The 19,977-nt window shown below is 36.0% G+C and overlaps 1 protein-coding gene and 1 long non-coding RNA gene across 2 annotated transcripts in view; both read left to right on the top strand.

Moving 5' to 3' along the window:
* LOC134793542 (very long chain fatty acid elongase 6) overlaps nt 1-13,579 on the top strand; it is a 44,120-nt gene extending 30,541 nt beyond the window's left edge. Inside the window, exons 3-4 of the mRNA XM_063765150.1 lie at nt 10,852-11,073; nt 12,866-13,579. Coding sequence (XP_063621220.1) covers nt 10,852-11,073; nt 12,866-13,232 — 589 coding nt within the window. The 3' untranslated portion in view covers nt 13,233-13,579. The remainder of the gene's footprint in view (nt 1-10,851; nt 11,074-12,865) is intronic.
* A 133-nt stretch (nt 13,580-13,712) lies between these two features.
* Nucleotides 13,713-17,789, top strand: LOC134793572 (uncharacterized). Its single transcript, XR_010144563.1, has 2 exons — nt 13,713-16,104; nt 16,210-17,789. It is a non-coding gene; the product is annotated as an uncharacterized LOC134793572 (long non-coding RNA).
* Nucleotides 17,790-19,977: the final 2,188 nt, after the last annotated feature.

Raw genomic sequence — 19,977 nt, 5'->3', positions numbered from 1 at the left:
TTTGAATTTTTTCAGATAAACTGCAATAATAAATATGATTCTTACTGGGCACATTGAGATAGTCAATTGGTTGGAAAGCCTGTTCGAAATTTAAACTTATTTGCAATATAATAAGGTTGTATTTTGTAGATCTCTCTCATACTTATAGTACGCTATTCAGAAAAAAAAATATCCCACAAAAATAAGCAAGCATAATTAAACTTTATATCAAAGACATAAGTGATAAATTTCAATGCCAAAGTTTTAACTAAGGATCTTTCTCGCTAAAACTACTTCCTAATATGAATTGACCAGTGTAAGCATCAGTTAGCTAGCCCTAAGCAACCAAAGATCAGGCTGCAGTTGAAAAACTAATAAAGATAAAGTTAAGCTGATAATTTTCCCGCCGTCTCCATGCTTCTTTAAGTTGGGTATTGACTGGTCAGCTGCCTGTTAGCTATAGTTTTCGCGAAAATCGCCAGGACAGAGGTGAAAATTTATGTATGAAAACTTGCAACTTTAAATGCATTTTTTATCGAAACTATTGCACTCTAAAATGAAGTCAAAATCAGTCCATCGACTCAATTTTTTGCAAGCTTTCTAATGGTACCCCACACGATTCTTACAAATAAAAAAAAATTCAAGCTACCCATCTCAACCCCCTAAATTTCCCCCTAAAATCAGAAATAAGCAGTTTTGACTTATTCACAGTGTTAGTGATGGTACTTGCCATAACTATTCCAAATTTTAGGTACCTACATCAAACGGTCTTTGAGAAAAACGCATTTAACCGATTTGCAAGACCGAAGTGATCCCATAAGAGCACCGTGAACAAAGTTTTGTACGGTGCTCTAAAAACTACATATAAACCTAGTGCAGCATTTGCACGCGCCAACGGTGACATTCTATAGTGTATTTCTTTAGGTATTTAACAAAATGTAAACAAACCACAATATGGTATTTTATTAGGGTTCCGTACCCAAAGGGTAAAACGGGACCCTATTACTAAGACTTCGCTGTCCGTCCGTCCGTCCGTCCGTCCGTCCGTCCGTCCGTTCGTCCGTCCGTCCGTCCGTCCGTCTGTCACCAGGCTGTATCTCACGAACCGTGATAGCTAGACAGTTGAAATTTTCACAGATGATGTATTTCTGTTGCCGCTATAACAACAAATACTAAAAACAGAATAAAATAAAGATTTAAATGGGGCTCCCATACAACAAACGTGATTTTTGACCAAAGTTAAGCAACGTCGGGAGTGGTCAGTACTTGGATGGGAGACCGTTTTTTTTTGCTTTTTTTTCGTTTTTTTTTTTTGCATTATGGTACGGAACCCTTCGTGCGCAAGTCCGACTCGCACTTGCCCGGTTTTTAGGCAAATCGATGTGACAAACTTACAGTTTTACTACGTTATATTAATACTTACTCAATGTATATTCAATGAAGCTGCTAAAATTGTGCTTGTGCATAGGAATATATCAGGATCCTTTATAATATTTTTTAATTTCTACATATGAAAATCGGTTGAAGCCAGAACGATACGGGACGGATCATGGCAGTTTTCTATTTCACTAATAAATGTTTTAAGTACATACCTGAAAATGTAAAAAAAAACCTTCTTTACTTTGTTTTGGCTACCTAAAGACACATCACGTGTTATACGCGTGTTTTTTTACTTACCTATAACAAGATATTTATTTCTCGAGTTCTCGAGGCATTGAGTTTTTTTTCCCGTCTCGACGAAGGACAAATTTCTCGAGAATTCTAGAAACCCTAACTCTGTTGCTTCGTCTGATCTGTACGGATATTATGGTCGTATGTGTCTACGTGATCGTGATAATGACTACGTGATAGTGTCTGTCTCTTTCAACACAAAAGCGACACTTTATCACGTGGATAAAGCAACCCTGGAACCACCGAAAGGCTAACAACACCCTTCGCATTTCGGTAACAATCCGATTCATCCGCATTATAATTGCGAATTATCGTTTTATAGGTGTTAAAACTATCAAAGATACTTTTGTCGCACGTGTATGATTTTACGAGAAGTTGATACAAGGCAGATGATACTACCATATACATATTATGTATATTTTACGGCACAAGTGTTACGTAGGTGTCCGTATAAAATATAAAGGGCAACCTCGTTAGTGAACTATTCATGGAAACCTTGTTGTTACATTTCAAAACTTCCCCTTCCACAACATTTTAAATATAAAATCGTGGAAGCAACCTTTCAGGAAATTTTACAGTGAGGCCGACTGTTATCCATTTTTGTAAGTTTAGTTTTACCTAAGTTCCGGCTTGTTCACCTTTTACTAACTTTTGTCGCCATGGGGTAAGACAAAATTTTATTACAAGAAAATGCAGTAACAATAATTAATACTTAATGCGAAGTATGATATGAACTATTAATGAGTCCAATAGACCTGCATCATCCTACAATAAAAATTAGTTATTCTTGGCTTTCATGTCATAAAAGTCCGGAAGGGGTATTTGAGTCAGTGTTTACAAGCATAAAACCGCATCCGCCGCGTCGGCAAGGTATTGCGTGGGCGGGTACTGCCCGGCTATGAAGTAATCGCAAATCTTACCAATTACCTAACAATGCCATATAAATTATATGACTGCTGAATACATTTTAAAGTATACACTTAAAATAAACTGTATTTAATTAAATGGGGAATGATTGTTCACTATCTTTATACATTTTAACGAAAATTACTAAACTTACTGCGAATGAGAAAATAGGTCGGGAAGAATACTTTAATATTGAACAATGTAAATTTAAGTTTTGTTACAATCAAAATATCACCGCGTGATGTAAATGTAGCAATCATGCCATGAAATATAATATAACGTATACATACGATTAGGTCATCTACTTGCTAGATCTTTAAAAAAAATTATAGATTATGTATCACTACACCCATATAAAACAAATTCCCCCGCCGCGTTTGTCTGTTTGTGTGTTTGTATGTTCGCGATAAACTCAAAAACTACTGAACGGATTTTCATGCGGTTTTCCCCTATCAATAGAGTGATTCTTGAGAAAGGTCTAGGTATATAATTTGTTAACCCGTGCAAAGCCGGGCGGGTCGCTAGTTTTTTAATAAGATACCTTAGCCTGAATCTTTTGCTCGCAGCTATTTCAATTATTTCAAACCCCGGCTTCGCTGTGGACATGTAAGTGAAAGAGGCGAAAGTCTCGAAATATCTACTGTATGTTTAGGACAAACGAATACCTTTGGCGCAAATAAACAAATTAGGAACTAAAATGGAGCCTTGCTCCATCGCCATCGCCAGCGATAACAGGACCAATTCAGTCGAGTGTCTCGGCGATTTCCACTTGTGTTTGTCTCAGCTTTCTAGACGTTTTATGAATAAGACTACTCGGTAGGTAAATGTCGTTGAAGGAAGAGAAAAATTATATTATGATTTTATCACAAGAAATATATTATTAGACACCCATTAACACATTTAACACCCATCTCATCCAGAAAATACAAAACCTTTCTATAAAGGGGCCCACTGATTAACAGTCCGCCGGACGGCAGCGGCCTGTCAGTTGTTCGGAGCTGTCAAAATTTTGTTCTAACTGACAGGCCGATACCGTCCGGCGGACTGTTAATCAGTGGGCCCCTTAAGACGATCTCCCTCACAGAGTGTAGGTACTAATTCATCGGGTCCTTCATTCGGACTTTGTTGTTGATTTTTGACCATAATAAGCTCGTACGGAAAACGAAAGTTAGGCGAGGTTATTGATACTTATTTTATTTAAGACCTTTATTAGTAACACGTCAGAATATATGGCTTGCATACACGCACATGCTAATAAGAAGTAAGTTATCACTGGTAAGTGCTCAGTTAATAGGTATAATAGGTCATTTGCGCCGTTAATTTTATTATGGCAGAGTTAAACGTTCTGGCAGCGTAATTATGATTGTCTGTAATTGAATTATCTAAAGATAATTATTTTATGAAAATTCTACCGTCCGTACTTTGAGAAATATTGTTTTTGTTTGAAATTGCTACTCTGGGAAAACTTGGTTATAAATATGAGGTTCTTGTGATCTGATGATTGTCAAAGTTATAACTTTAAAGCACTAATTAAACTAACTATTTTGTAACGTATTCACATTAGCATACACGTGGTTAGTCCTCGGTGTCAGTAACCTGCATGAGCTGTTATGGTAATTGGTATCATATTAAGTATGCAAATTATGTTTTAAATCTTATTATCATACATACCTACATTAATAATAATGACAAATTTACATGGTAATCTTTAATTTTTGCGAGACTTGATGATGTAGTCTTGATTTAGTAAGGTACTTAAAAAAAAAAATATTTTTAATAGAATTTTTAATAGAATCTTATGTACATTTTACTCTGTTGTTCTCCTAATACAGTGAAACCTGGTTAATTGGCACCTGGATAAATGGGAAACCTCAATAATTGCAACCAAAGGTCCGGTCCCGGTCCCTTGAGACCAAAAGGCCTCTATAATTAAAAATTTGGAACCTTTATAATTGCATTTTAGATTTTAGTGCTTTTCGTAATTTTGCCTCTGTAATTGACCACATCGCAACTAAGACCTCTATAATTGACACTGTGCAAAAAAAATCTGTTGTTTTAGCTCTTCTAATTACCTCTATTATTGAAACGAGTCTTACTTATTACCTCTGTAATTGAAATAATGTAGTTGTAGAGAGCAGAAACAATATTTTAATAGCAGTGATCATTTTATTTTAAGTCTTCACCCAGAATTCAATTTATTTATTGGGTAGCTATCACAGCCTGTAGTAGGCGAAATAGTTTTGATTAAATCAAAAATAAAGAATGCATTTTACATTATTATTACAATTGAATTTTTTCAGATAAACTGCAATCATAAATATGATTCTTACTGAGCACATTGAGATGGTCAATTGGTTGGAAAGCCCGTTCGAAATTTAAACTTATTTGCAATATAATAAGGTTGTATTTTGTAGATCTCTCTCATACTTATAGTAGGCTATTCAGAAAAAAATTAATATCCCACAAAAATAAGCAAGCAGAATTAAACTTTGTATCAAAGACATAAGTCATAAATGTCAATGCCAAAGTTTAAACTAAGGATCTTTCTCGCTAAAACTACTTCCTAATATGAAATTTTAATGACCAGTGTAAGCATCAGTTAGCTAGCCCTAAGCAACCAAAGATCAGGCTGCAGTTGAAAAACGAATAAAGATAAAGTTAAGCTGATAATTTTCCCGCCGTCTCCATGCTTCTTTAAGTTGGGTATTGACTGGTCAGCTGCCTGTTAGCTATAGTTTTCGCGAAAATCGCCAGGACAGAGGTGAAAATTTTTGTATGAAAACTTGCAACTTTAAATGCATTTTTTATCGAAACTATTGCACTCTAAAATGAAGTCAAAATCAGTCCATCGACTCAATTTTTTGCAAGCTTTCTAATGGTACCCCACACGATTCTTACAATTAAAAAAAATTCAGGCTACCCCTCTCAACCCCCTAAATTTCCCCCTAAAATCAGAAATAAGCAGTTTTGACTTATTCACAGTGTTAGTGATGGTACTTGCCATAACTATTCCAAATTTTAGGTACCTACATCAAACGGTCTTTGAGAAAAACGCATTTAACCGATTTGCAAGACCGAAGTGATCCCATAAGAGCACCGTGAACAATGTTTTGTACGGTGCTCTAAAAATAAAGAATGCATTTTACATCCCAATTAAACTTCCTTCTTCAATTCAAGGATTTTTTTAAAACCCAAATGACTAATAAGAAAATAAAGTAGTAATTAAGTAATGTAGGTAGTGTAAAAGTGGAAGTTATATAATATATAGACCAGAAGCCCAGAACGTAAGCTTGTAACTCTACTTTCAAAGGTTATTTGCACCTCCATAAAATAAATTTGTCAGAACGCAACCTCTATTAATGAAAACCTCTATAATTGACACACCGAATTTTTGAAACTCGTTAATTGGCACGACCTGCTTATTTAAAAAACCTGGTTAATTGACAAAAAATTGCCAGTCCCTTGAGATTGCAATTATCCAGGTTTTACTGTAAATATATAAATAAAAGTAGAACATGCTGCATCGGAACTTAAATCAAGCGAAGAAATGCTCCAAATACATCGGTACGAAATTTGTGCGAGTATCTTTCAGGTTTTCATATTTCATTCTCATTTTTTTAATCTGTTGTTCCAAATAACATAAAACAGTAATGCCGTTCACATTAATTGAGTCAAACGTACCGCACCGTGAAATTATGATGCAATTTCACAGACAAAATAGTTTCACGGACAGTCGGAACCGATTATGAAAGTTCCGAGTCGTCATCGCGCGAACTGTTATGCATTTTCGTGCCCTCGTTCCGTCGATCGCTGCTATTCTTAGAAGCTTTACAACTTCTAAGATTGGCTTGTGGTTGGGAACTTTACAAGGTAACCTTTATAAAATACGAGTTTGCGTACTGATTATTATTCCCATAGTGTTGATAGGGATACGTTCTCCTTTACATATTGCTTTCTCTTTTGGTATGATTTACTTTAACCTGTTCCTGTTTTTTTTTCAATAGGTATGTATGGTTCGACAAAGCATGTTGAGAATGTTAGTACCTATACGATTTACTTCGTCGGATCATATACGAGTTTTACCCGCTCAGATTTTTTATATTAAAAATTGTTAAAATTCTCTTGTGCTTGTTTAAAAAACATCAAAGGAACTGCCTCAAAGAGCGACATTCTGCGGTTGTAACGATATTTGCGTGATAACTAAATTTTGGCCGTATAGTCCGTATACTATATTAAAATTAAATATTACGAGTAGATATGGTCTAGTGGTAATAAAATAACATAATGATGAATTAATGACATTTGTAGCATATATGAGTAGGTACAAAAGGTTTCTAATTATAAAATGTGCTACATGAGTAAAAGCATAAACATGATAAACAATGTAATGCTCTCACGTAATATAAGCAAATATCAGACGATAAATTGTATGAGGGCACGGTGACGCACGTCGTATGATTGCAAATTATGGAATGGAACACATAACTACATAAATATAATAATGATAAATATGCAACATTCACGGTTGATGCCGATGCTAGTTGCATGATGGCCTCTTATCTCCATTATGTGTTTATGTAGTAGGTATTTACATTAGAGATGCCTCGAATAGTGAATTTGCCCGAATACCGAATATTCGGCATGACATGCGAACATTTTGAGTCACAATTATTATGAAAACTGTTCGCCACAAAGCACAACGTTTGCTAAGATGTTATTTATGTTGAACAGAATTAATTAATGTAGTTAGAGTCGATCAAATCAGACCCATGATAAAAATACAATATTTTGTAATCAACTAATGCTTAAAAACGTACCTTCGTATTTAACTACTTTCCAAGAATACATTTTAAATATTAAATATACCTAGTTTTTGGTTATGATTTTGTGTATTTTTTCTTTTTAGGTAGGTGCAACAGATATTCGGTATTCGGCCGAGTAGTAGGCAACATTCAGCCGAATACCGAATATTCGGCAAAGTGGCCGAATACCGAATAGTTGCCGAATATTCGTGGCATCTCTAATTTACAGCACCATTAAATTTTATCTTTATGATAAGCAAGTAACTAAATCGGTCAGCAAGTTGGTTGGCTTTTGAATACGAGAAAAAAAACTCAAATCTGTAATAATCTAATTATATTGTCTTACCTAATTATAATATTTTATTTTAATTGTTGACATGGATTTAGCATGCTTTGTGTGTACTGTGTACAATCCTGATCAACTAGGTAGTTATGCGGTATCGTACATTTTAGTAACGACCCGACCGATTAAACCTATAGAATACCTACTTATTTGGGTACCGTAAAACGGGGTGAGTAGGTTTCGCGGGGAGAGTTGGGTTATGAATGGGGAGAGAAGGTTTGAGAGGGGGGTGAGAAGGAATTTTAAGGCTACTGCTACAAAAATAATGTATTCCAATTTAAAATGGGGCTATAGTAATACGCATAATAAAAAAAAATCGAGCTTCCAAAATCACCTTTGTATGAAAAACCCTCTCGCCCCAAATACGAGGCACTACGGGGTGAGGTGGGTTTTCCTCTTTATCGTCAAAGTTATGAAATGGAACTACCCAAAATAAAATACAAACTACAATACAAACGTCCGATCCACTTATTATATACACCGTTCAGTTTTCACATGTATAAATAATTTTTTATCTAGGTTTGAAAGTCAAATTTCACCCAACTCATCCCATTTTACGGTACTTTATGACTTTTACGGTAAGTTCCTGATTATAACCAGGACAGGAAAACCGATCACGTTAATATGCAACAAATACACGCAAATTATATCTTTCCACTCGAAGTACAACGTAAAACATAATCATTGTAGGTATAACCTCGAGTGGTCATTTCAGATATTAGCCTGTCTCATTTGACATTGTATGACTTTGTTTGACTTTTGGGTTAATGTTAATTTCACATGAAACAGGGTCTCGTAAATTGTTCAGTTCAAACACGGAGAGTGATAACAGGGTAGCAAATAATTGTTCGTCAATTCTACAGACACCTTTAAACATGACTGGTAAAAAAAGATGTTGGATTTGTCTACTCGTATGGATTGCGCATTTTCGACATTTTAATTAGTTCTACATTCATACCTGGGAGCGGACCTTTAATTTCGAGCGCGCTCGATTTCGTGTGCCTTCCTTAAATATGTATATCTCCACTACTAGGCATTAACCTTTTCGACGCCGTGTCAAACACAAAAGCAGTCACCCGGACGCCACGTCACCGAAGTGTCAAAACTGAAATTGAACTTTATGCATATGCACTTAGGTCTATGTTGCTCTGTGGTCTGTGACCGATTAATCAGTCTTTGGCCCTGCGGTGCGGATATATCGGTCATTGGCGTCCAAAAGGTTAAATTACAGTAATATAATTGAAAACGAGTGGTCAATTCCATTTGATTCCTAATTTCTATTGCTCGTATTTCAAAAATATCAATTCGCCGTTTTCCACAGATTTTCGAATGACGAAAAGCGCTCGAAATTTAAAATCGGCCCCCAGAGCCTCTACCATCAGTTTTAACAGGGTCTCTATTGGTTCCCATAAATTTTTTGTTCCAATTTTTTCAGTCCATAACGTTTTTCATCATAATTTTTATTAGTCATATTGTCAATAGTCATAAATTTTAACAATATAAATTTCAGTTCCGATTTTTGCAGGTCATTATTATTGTTTGTCATAAAATTTGTTACTCATAATATTCAAAGTCCAGAAGGTATACCATTACATAATGTTGAAGGCAATAAACTTGCTTACCATAATCGTTGTAAGGTCTTTTATCGCAGGTTATAATGATAAGTAGGGGCTCTATTGCATTCCCTAAATTTTAAGTTCCGATTTTTTAGACCATAACGTTTTCCATCATAATTTTTATTAGTCATATTGTCAATAGTTATAAAATTAAACAAACCTGGGGATTATTTATTATTTGGCTTACTGATTTGCCCTCCATTTCTTTTTTTTTCTGTAGTTTAAGCCATTTCCTGTAGTTTAAGGCACTTATTTCCGCTCTGAGGGACACAAGGTAACTAACGAACCTACCTGAGGAAACAGATTTTTTATTGTTTGGCTTACTGATTTCCCCGCCATTTCTTATTTTTCATGTAGCTTATTAAGCCATTTCGTCCCGCCAACGAGTCGACGGAGCCCCGCTTCGCGGGGCTCCTATTTCCGCTCTGAGGGACACAAGGTAACTAACGAACCTACCTGAGGAAACAGATTTCTTATGTTTGGCTTACTGATTTCCCCGTCATTTCTTATTATTCATGTAGCTTATTAAGCCATTTTGTCCCGCCAACGAGTCGACGGAGCCCCGCTTCGCGGGGCTCCTATTTTCGCTCTGAGGGACACAAGGTAACTAGTAACTAAAGAACCTACCTGAGGAAACATATTTCTTATGTTTGGCTTACTGATTTCCCCGTCATTTCTTATTATTCATGTAGCTTATTAAGCCATTTTGTCCCGCCAACGAGTCGACGGAGCCCCGCTTCGCGGGGCTCCTATTTTCGCTCTGAAGGACACAAGGTAACTAACAAACCTACCTGAGGAAACAGATTTCTTTTTTCTTTATATGAAGGATGTTATGATTTCTTAGACGTTATTCACTTTAGACATTAAAAATGGGGGTCTCTTTGTTTGACATAATTATTGAAAGTCATAATGTTTAATATTATAGCTCCTAAATATTAGAATATTAGAGGATATCATTTTCTGACTATCGAAATTCGAAACAGTAAGTTTATGGGAAACAAAGGGATGACATAAAAACGATATGATGAACGACCATTAGTCCGATAAAAGATATGCCTTAAAATATTTCTGAATAATTATTGATATACCTTTGAATGTTATACTCAACAATTTTATAACTTTTGTGATTATAGCGTTTAATATTATAGATGTTTAACATTAGAACTATGAAATGTTATACTGAACAAAAATTATGACTTTTGATGTTTATGTCCATAAATTATATGGATATCAATTTCTGACTATCGAAATTCGAAACAATAAGTTTATGGGAAACAAAGGGATCCCGTTTTAACATTGACATAACGCTCAAGTCTACGTAATTTACTTTCTGTACATCTCGCTCGTACTCGCATATGCGAGCAATAGTGCAAGCGAGATGTACAGAAAGTAAGTTACGTAGACGTGAGCGTATATGTCAATGTCAAAACTGATGGTAGACGTACTGCTCTGTTGTAAAACCTCGACATCCACAGTTTTCGCATTTGCTTAAAATTTGTGACGACTAATCAGATTTCTTTTCTATTGTTTTCAGTTTCATCGAAGCAGACAAAGTGTCCGGTTTCTGGACGTGGATGTTCGTGCTCTCTAAAGTGCCCGAGCTGGGCGACACGGTGTTCATAATCCTGCGCAAGAAGCCGCTCATCTTCCTGCACTGGTACCACCACATCACCGTGCTGCTATACTCTTGGTTCTCCTTCACCGAGTACACGTCCTCGGCGCGCTGGTTCGTCGTTATGAACTATTGTGTGCACAGGTTAGTAACATATGTACCTACATACTTTTATTTTGTTTTATCTGCCTCGCTGGAGGCGAATCTGTTTGCAATAAAATGATACTATTGCCGCATTTCGACACATCCCTACTAATATTATAAATGCGAAAGTAGCTCTGACTATCTGTCTGCTCTAAGACCCAGCCATACAAATGTAAAATCCAAAATTTGCCACTGAAACTTTAACCTATAATGCAGGGAATAGAGTTGATTTTGTTTTGTTTGAAAATTGGACGAAACAAAACAATTGCAACTCTATTCCAATTTCAATATGGTTTAAATTTCATCGAAATGATTAAGTACTATAGGTAGGACCTTGGGCCTTAGGAGGACGTCTTTACATTTACACCGCTGAACCAATTTAGAGATAGGGCCTTAATTCCCTGCAAACTATTCTATGTCCTTACAAAGGATAGTTTTTACCATGGAAATCAATGTGTGCATATTCATTACCCGTTAATGGTTTATTTTTATACCTTTCTAGTTCTTTACACGCGTTACATCCTCTACATAACACAGTAGTTATAAATATATAACGACTGTGTTATATTGACGACCATTGTTAAATAGGCCATTATAAAATAAATTATTATTTATTATTACATAAAAAAAATGAGATTAACAATGGAATAATTTAAATATTATTGAAGTTTAATGATAGCTATCGCATAATTAACCCAACCGGTCAAGTAGCCAATAAACATGCGATGGTGCTTCGGAGTATCTCAAAATATTTCGATAAATTTCACCCGTCAACAACGTGCTATACACACGAGGGTGCAGTGCAATATCACCAGATAGTTGACCCTGTTTGTAAGCAAATCTACCTAGTGACATGACATAACATGTTAGGTACAAAATATTGGTGCGGAATTATATAAGATATGTACTTACCTACATGTTTAAGTTTGAGATATTTTTATGATGTCAAAAATCTGTGGGCGCAGCACGGTTCCATTTTTATCGTCTATCACTATGCGCGTCCCTTTCGCACTTACGTACTTGTTAGAACGTGACAGGCATGGTGACAAGGGATAAAAACGCGACCGTGCTAAGCCGCCTGGTCTCAATTAATAGGTCTAATACATTGTTTAGTTATAGAACACAAAATTTATAGGACAAAATAAAATTTTAATAATAAATACCATAGTTATTTGCACGCGCCTCTATCCAAAGTCAGATCGTTTAGATGTAATTATTCTCTATTACAGGAAACTATTACCTATAATGATCGTCATTAAAAGAAATCATTTCTAAGAAATGTAATTAAATATACCTAACAGAATTAAGCACTCCAGGTTCAGCTTCAGTTTAGCGATGGGAGTTGTTATCAAAAGTACCTACTAGACGCATATTATTTCAAAATTTATTTAGTCCAAATTTACGTTTTTGTTATCATTCGAAACTTGAGAGCTCTAAAATCACTTTAAGCACCATTGTGATATGATATTGTGTGAATCAAGATAATATTGTCTTAAATGACCTTTATGAATGAATATTGTCGTTTTTTTTTTTTGCAATGTTGGACTGTTGTAAAACTATTATTAATACCCTGACAGCATAAAACATTCCGCTTATAAAAAAACACTCAGTGTAACAGTAATTGATATTCATTTATTAGTATATGTCGGCAATTGAAGTGTACAAACAGCAACACTCCTAACTGTAGATCGGTGGACCTTATTACAAAAAGCATAAGGTCCACCGATGTACAGTTAAGAGTGTGAGCGATGGTACCTATGTGAGTAACACTTGTTTTTCCTTATGTTTTCAGCGTGATGTACTCGTACTACGCGCTGGTGAGCATGGGCAAGTACCCGCCCAAGGCCCTCGCCATGACCATCACGGTCCTGCAGCTGACGCAGATGATCGTCGGCTGCGCCATCAACGTCTGGGCCCACAACTACATCACAAGCGCCACCGGCGCCTGCGGCATCAGCAACTTCAACATCAAGCTCTCCATGGCCATGTATTTCTCCTACTTCATCCTCTTTGCCCGCTTCTTCTACAAAGCCTACCTCTCCCCCAAATCGGGAAAGAAAGCCAAATCGGAACCAGTCCAGAGTGAAGCTCCCAGCGCCAAGAAGAATTACAACGAGTATCCTCGGCAACGGAACGGAGTCGTCGGCGTCGCCCACTAGTCGTAGCGAGTTGTGATATGTGCTAGGTTATTGTACAGTTCCCGTATGGCTGTAAGGGTACCGAACGGATCGGACGCGCCGGCTCGACCGCAACATTCGTTGAGAGCGTGAACATTCTTTCGGAATTCCATTATTTTCGGAACAACAACTTTCAAATGACGCTAACAAAACGTCAAACGCATGTTCTGAATAATTTAATAGGTGATTAGGTTGAATAATGCTTTTAATTATTTGCTCATTTTGGTGTTCGGTTTAGTTTCATCTAGATTAAATGGAAAATTATTGATGTGCTTCGCACGCAATTACTATAATTATTAAGTGTAAATTCAAAAATTTCTCGTAAAGCCCCCTCCAGACTATATGCGTGAATCGCGGCGCGAAGCCGCGAACGCGAGTGTGGATCCGATTTCGCTGTTTGCGAAAATCGATTCCACACTCGCGTTCGCGGCTTCGCGCCGCGATTCGCGCACGAGTGTGGAGGGGGCTTAATAAGGACGGGAAATGACCATCGCGACACCGACACTAGTCATAAGAGCAGTGGCGGTGTGGCTACAAGCGATACACGTGCAAAATCTTTTAGATGAAAAGTAGATCAATAACTGCGAATCGTAGGCAAAATGTAGATCGTATTTGAATCTTGGTTGTTGCGTTGCGGCCGGCCGTCCCCCGCCCGCGCCGGCGCCGGGCGCGCGATACATTCCGCTAGATTGTACAGCCGGCCCGAAGTGACTTCGTCGGTAAACCTAACTTCTACCAGCAGAAATAATTATCGAGATGTAGCAAAAACTCCGGTCGACTATAAAACAGGTTGATCGACAACATATTGACGTAAAGTTAAAAATGTAAGTGTATCAGGTTTCGCGTGGCACAGACAGTTTTTTTTAAATCCATTGTGGGCTGTTCTGTTGATAGTCGATCAGGTAGGATTACCGGCGGTGTCATCTTCGTCTATTGGCTTTAGTGTACGCTTCTGTGAGTAGTGACGCCCTCCCAGAGTGAACTGATGCTTTTAAATGGGTTCTTTTCCTTACCTTCTAGTAACTTTTTTCGACGCTTTTATACGTGAATTAGATATCATATATTAGGGCGACTGACTGTAAAAATGACGTATTAAAACGTTATAGTGGCATTTAATGAATATCTGCCGCTTTAGAGTGTACGCCCGCTCTGTTAAACTTTATAGCGACTTTTACCCCACATTGTACGGTCTGCTGCTTTCAGACCCATATAAAAGCAGCAGTTTTTTGTTGTTGTTTATCGTATTTATTACTTAAAGAAAACTGAGTGATTTAAAGGTAATTTATTTGTAAATGGGTTATATACCTCTACATTTAGTAAGGTTATGGTTTCGCTGTGTGACCGTTGTTGTCTAGGTTAGATAACTTTGAAACGCTTGTCAAACAAGCGCACAAAGTGTAAGATTACAATTCCTGTTAGGGGAATAAGCAATATTAATGTTTGGTGAAATTGACAGTGCTTTAGGGGGGCCTATGAATTAGATGGTCCAGTTCTATAAGAGGTGTGAATCGTGTCTAAAGATCCATCCCCATCGGTTTAGAAAATATAGTTGCTTACGAAACTATTATTATTTACGATTGCATGATTAAAACTAAACTCTGAGAACTGAACCATCGACGTGATCGTATGCTAGCCACAAATAATTCCAAATAAAATAAACTTCAAATGTCTTTTGGCTTCGCGTTAGTATTGAGGTAGTTATTAAGCGTCATTGAATTTGCCATGAAAAGGTACTGGCGCTAGTGTATATAGCGCAACCGGGTGAAACTAGGTACATTGTACTGCTTCTGGTCGAAAAAAATAAATTTTAAGTCTAACACGGAATGATGCATCGTTTTAAGCTCATACCGTCGAATAGATTTTGTAGGAATGCATCGTTATATCTGTTGGGTTCACGACGTAATTGGAACATTTTGACGCAAGACATTTGATAGTTGCTCTTAATTACCAAGACGATTATACCTAAAATAAAAACGGATTATTATCCGGATTCTAACGTCACAAAAATGTTAGAAATACATATTTGTTTGTACATTAAATATGCTAATATAATTCCAAGCCAATGCTTAAGTTAAGGTCCGAGATAAATCAGTTAAATCACTGTAATTTTTTTTTGTGATCGGTGAGATGTTTTAGTCCTATCTCGAGACGGTTATATAGCTTTTTACGAATATGGAAATATGCTTAGCATGTGTCGCGTGGTATACATAGCGTTCCGGAGGGTGATGTTTTGGCCCGTGTGCGTGTCGATTTTATAAACTAATGTTAGGTTAGCAAGACGTGATGCTAACTTAGGCGCACACAAATTAGTTTTGTAAGCGTTACTAAAAGTCCAAAATAGTTAGTCATTTTACTATTAGTGTTGGAAATTCTGACAACTACGTACTTACATTTGGTCAGATAACATGCCCTTTGAACTAGTGCTTTACTAGGAGATACCTGATTAGTGCAAAATATTAGAGTTAACATGCTAAGGCTCGTAATCTTTATACTGAGAGCAGTTGTTTTATCACTTCTTTAAGGGTGCAGAAAACTAATACAGACTTGGGATAAGTTTTAGGCAATTTAGTACAAATAGTACACACCCGCCCACGGGCCGTTAGACCAAATGTAAGGATCATACCATAGACCCTGTGTCAGTGATATAATATAATGTTCGCGTCAAGTAAATAGTAACGAGAAATAGCATTTTGAATTTAGATAATCGTTGTTGATATTTCCCCTGACATCTTACAGTTTAAGAGGAATTGAAAATGAAATTGGGTCGTTGTCAAAGAGAAGGAAGACTGGAAATTCTGGACTCTGAAATTGGTATCTAATTTTTTTGGAAACAAAAACATGAGATAAACAACATGTAATACTCAGGATGGTATTCCACGTATCGAATTCCTTTGTCCAATGTGTATTACGTCTCACATTTTGCTATAATGAGAGATTGAGACGCACTGAGATTGGACAGGTGGAATACCACCCTTAGATGTAATAGTTTTTCGCCTTCTCCTTCTCATTGACCGGATTCAGTTGTACAATAAATTTAGATTAGAAAATGTATTCCCTAAAATGACTTAAAATTTGGTTGGCCAGTGGACAACCATAGTACTTAGTGTTAGGCCAGGTCAATTTCGTCTAGTTCCACTATAGAAGTCACAATTACAAGCTAAGATCATAAAATATTATAAAATAATTTATATTTTGCAGATAGGCTGTTATTTTTCATTGTCCAGTCCATTGTTTTATTTATGGATAGGTGGGTTTAGACATTATTTAGACTAATTATAATGTTTCATTGTGTATTTTTTATTTGTTACGTTATGTATTTTGATATTACAAATCATAATATGGATTTACGAACTTTGTTCTTGGTTTATTTTCATTAAAGATAGGTAGTGGATTTTGTGATGCTTATTATTTGTTTTATGACAGTTTTTTATCTTTTTAACTGCCTTGATAAACGAATCATGTTTTTACAACTTTATGCTGTGATCAGAATAAAATGCAAGAATGTTCTAGCATACAAAATGTTTGAATCAATAGTATTTAGGTACCTAGATTATATTTTGGTCCTGTGTACCTGTCTTCCTGTGGGTACCTGTCTTTTAATTGAATAACTCTTTTTAAAAATTAGTAACTATTACTTATGAAAGCAGAAGAATATAAATGATCATATTAGATTCATAATTGTTACATATTTGCCGTGACTTATTTTGAAAACGTGTTTTTCAATTAAAAGACACATCAAGATTGTTTACCTTTATTTCTAATGCTAAAAAAAACGAACTACTTATAGTACAAAATCAAATACAGTCTAATTGGGCTGGGTAAAATATTCCGATTAATTATATTTTTTATTGAACAATCTGTAAGTATAATCCAGCTATATGTCTTGGTCTGGAGGTATTGGTCACATGGAGGATAAAATTTTAATAAGTATATTACGTTTTTTTTGTCTATGTACCTACATAATTGCTACCATCACATGCAAGCGTGTTACGAATGTACTAGGTATTTAACATACGAAAAGATTTTTAACATTATAAATAAAGGGTTTCGATTAATGTAAACGAATATTTCATATTGTATACCTAATGAATAATCAATATTCAGTAAAGACATTGTCATAAACCTTTACCCCCTTATTCATAAAACTTTACGGGCCTGATTTAGTTAAATTGTGTTTTATCCCTTTCTTACAAATACATAAGTCAAAATGACAGATAAAGGCTAACGATTATTAGCTAATTGAGGTTTGTAGCGCGTTTATGAATAAGGGGGTTAGCATTTACTTATTTTATTTATATATATATGCGTATTTTTCTCGCATTTACAAATGCTGTTGTTGTTCTGCCTAGAATCGACTAGCGGTTACAGTTCCATAGTACTCAATAAAATATTTTTAAAATATATTTTTGTGAATGTTTTGTGGTTACAATTCTGGAGAAAATATTATTGTCAGATGTCCATCTTAATATAAAGAATATGGAATTATTCTTACAATCATTCATTTGTATTTTCTGGGCGAATAAAGCATTAGTGCATTAATATTGTTTGACTTTTAATTGTACCTTTTGCCTTTTACTTCGTTAATATAAATTTCTTCTAAGTGTCCGACAAAAGCTACCTACGACGGCTACGACAAAAGGTAGGTAGCCCTTAACCCCTCGTATGCTTATGCCTCATTTACATTCAGCCCCTGCCGCTGCCCCTCGCGCTGCCGGCATTAATTCCCTTAAGATCACTCATATTCCTTTCAAACATTACGATTGTTAGAACTTGAACCTTCTGTTGTTGTTTTGTCTCTTAAGTTACCAGACCAAATAGTTAAAACAATCAATTGGCCCTAGAAACTTTCAGTCAGTCCCAAAGTACTTCTGTCCAAAGTGGTTAGGCGCTACTGGGTGGAGCTCGGAGGTGAGTATGTTCATCCTGGGCACGTAGTCTACCACGGCTTGTACGGCGGCGGGCGTGCAGAACAAGTTGGACAATATGATGCGCTCCTCCTTCACGCCGTGCTGAGTCAGAACGTTCACTGCCTGGAATTATAGAGATAAAATACACTCCATACATCAGTTTTTGTACCAAAAAGACTATTATTTTCATAGTCGACATCTAGCCTCGAGTAGCGGAATTATCAGTACTGCTATTTGACAATACATGTTGCACTGACCGAAAAGTCTAATGCTCAACAATTTTATTTTCAGCTAATATTATAAACGGATTAACCGGAACTCTATCATCAACTCCTTCTGCTTTAATATTAGTTGTAAATTGTTGTCCAATGAAATTTGCGGGAGTCGCGACTTACGAAACATCTAGTATCAAGTAGCGGTACTGATAATTCCGCTACTAGATGTCGACTACGAAAATAATTGTCTTCTTGGTACCAAAACTCTGATGTATGGAGTGAGCACTCTATTGTTACTATATTTCTCTATACTAGAGTCTGGCTAGCCAAAAATTGTTGACAGATATTTCGTTGTTGTATCACCAATTGTCTATGATTAAAAAAAAACTAAAAGTCAGTTGTCAATTTATGTCATTCATTCAAATTGTTTTCGGTTTAAAAGGGATATATTTTAAATAATATTAATAATATCTATACTGAGTGAGGTTCGCAAACTATTATTTAAGCTCGTAAATAATTACGACAATGTGCGAAGTCGACGTGTAGCGTTATATAATGAAAAACTGCAATGTTTACAATCCCTAAACAAATGTAAACATATTAGGAGGTTGGTGCTCTATAAATATTTTGATACTTAGCATTTAGCATATTTGGCATAGTACTTATGTACTTTTTTTTGTGATTGATTTATATTACGGTGTTATCGAAATAGGTCTTATTTACACTACATTTAATTTTTCGCCTTGTTACAATGGTATATGGTGAGAAAATGTTAATATATGTGTTTATCGTTGACTGTACATACATAGTGGTAGAAATTAATTATGTGAGCTGACTTTGAGTGCACGTCAACGTATATTTAACTTATATCCTTAGGTACCTTGCGTGTGCATAGAAAATCAAAAATATTTTCTAGTATCAAAACTATAATTCCTACTACACAAAGTGTGACCAGCCCAAGATTTTTTGAATTTCCCGCCAAACATTTGTGTAATATTTCAGTAGCCAGACTCTACTACTAAGACCCATGTTTTTAGGATGGGAGGTTGTTTTTTATCATGTGCACAAAATTCAATATGGATTTACAAAATTATTTGCGAGCTCATCAAGGATGGTTTCCCCCCCCTTGTAACTTTTGAACAGTAGATTTTCCACGAAAAATATTTAGACTTGATCAGCTAGTTGACTCATTAATCTAGAATTCCACTTTGTTGTAAACAATGTAATAAGGTGGTATATGTTTAGTGCGAGATAGGTGTGTTAGCTTCTCGCTCTATCACTCCTTGTGTCATGGCGCTGCTAGGCAGCCACGATATGTTCTGTGTTGGTTAACAATAAATTATATTTATTCAATTAAACCCATATTTCATTCTTATTTTATCTGGTTATGGGCCCAGTCCACTAACTAGAATGAATTGAATAAATATAGGCTTAAAGAGTCGAAAACTGTAGCGCAAAAACGTTTTTGAAAATACCGGTTTGCGGGGCGGCGACCATTTTGAATTATCGCACCGGGAAGGAAATTACTTGATCGAAGTTTTCGTTCAAGGAAGGAGGGCCTACAGGATGGAAGATAAAACGGATCCTACACAGATCGGGGCAGTT

The sequence above is a fragment of the Cydia splendana genome, chromosome 9, assembly GCF_910591565.1.
Source record: "Cydia splendana chromosome 9, ilCydSple1.2, whole genome shotgun sequence".
Lineage (NCBI taxonomy): Eukaryota > Metazoa > Arthropoda > Insecta > Lepidoptera > Tortricidae > Cydia > Cydia splendana.
Note: the sequence above shows the minus strand (reverse complement) of the source record. Positions and strands in the feature narration are given on the sequence as shown.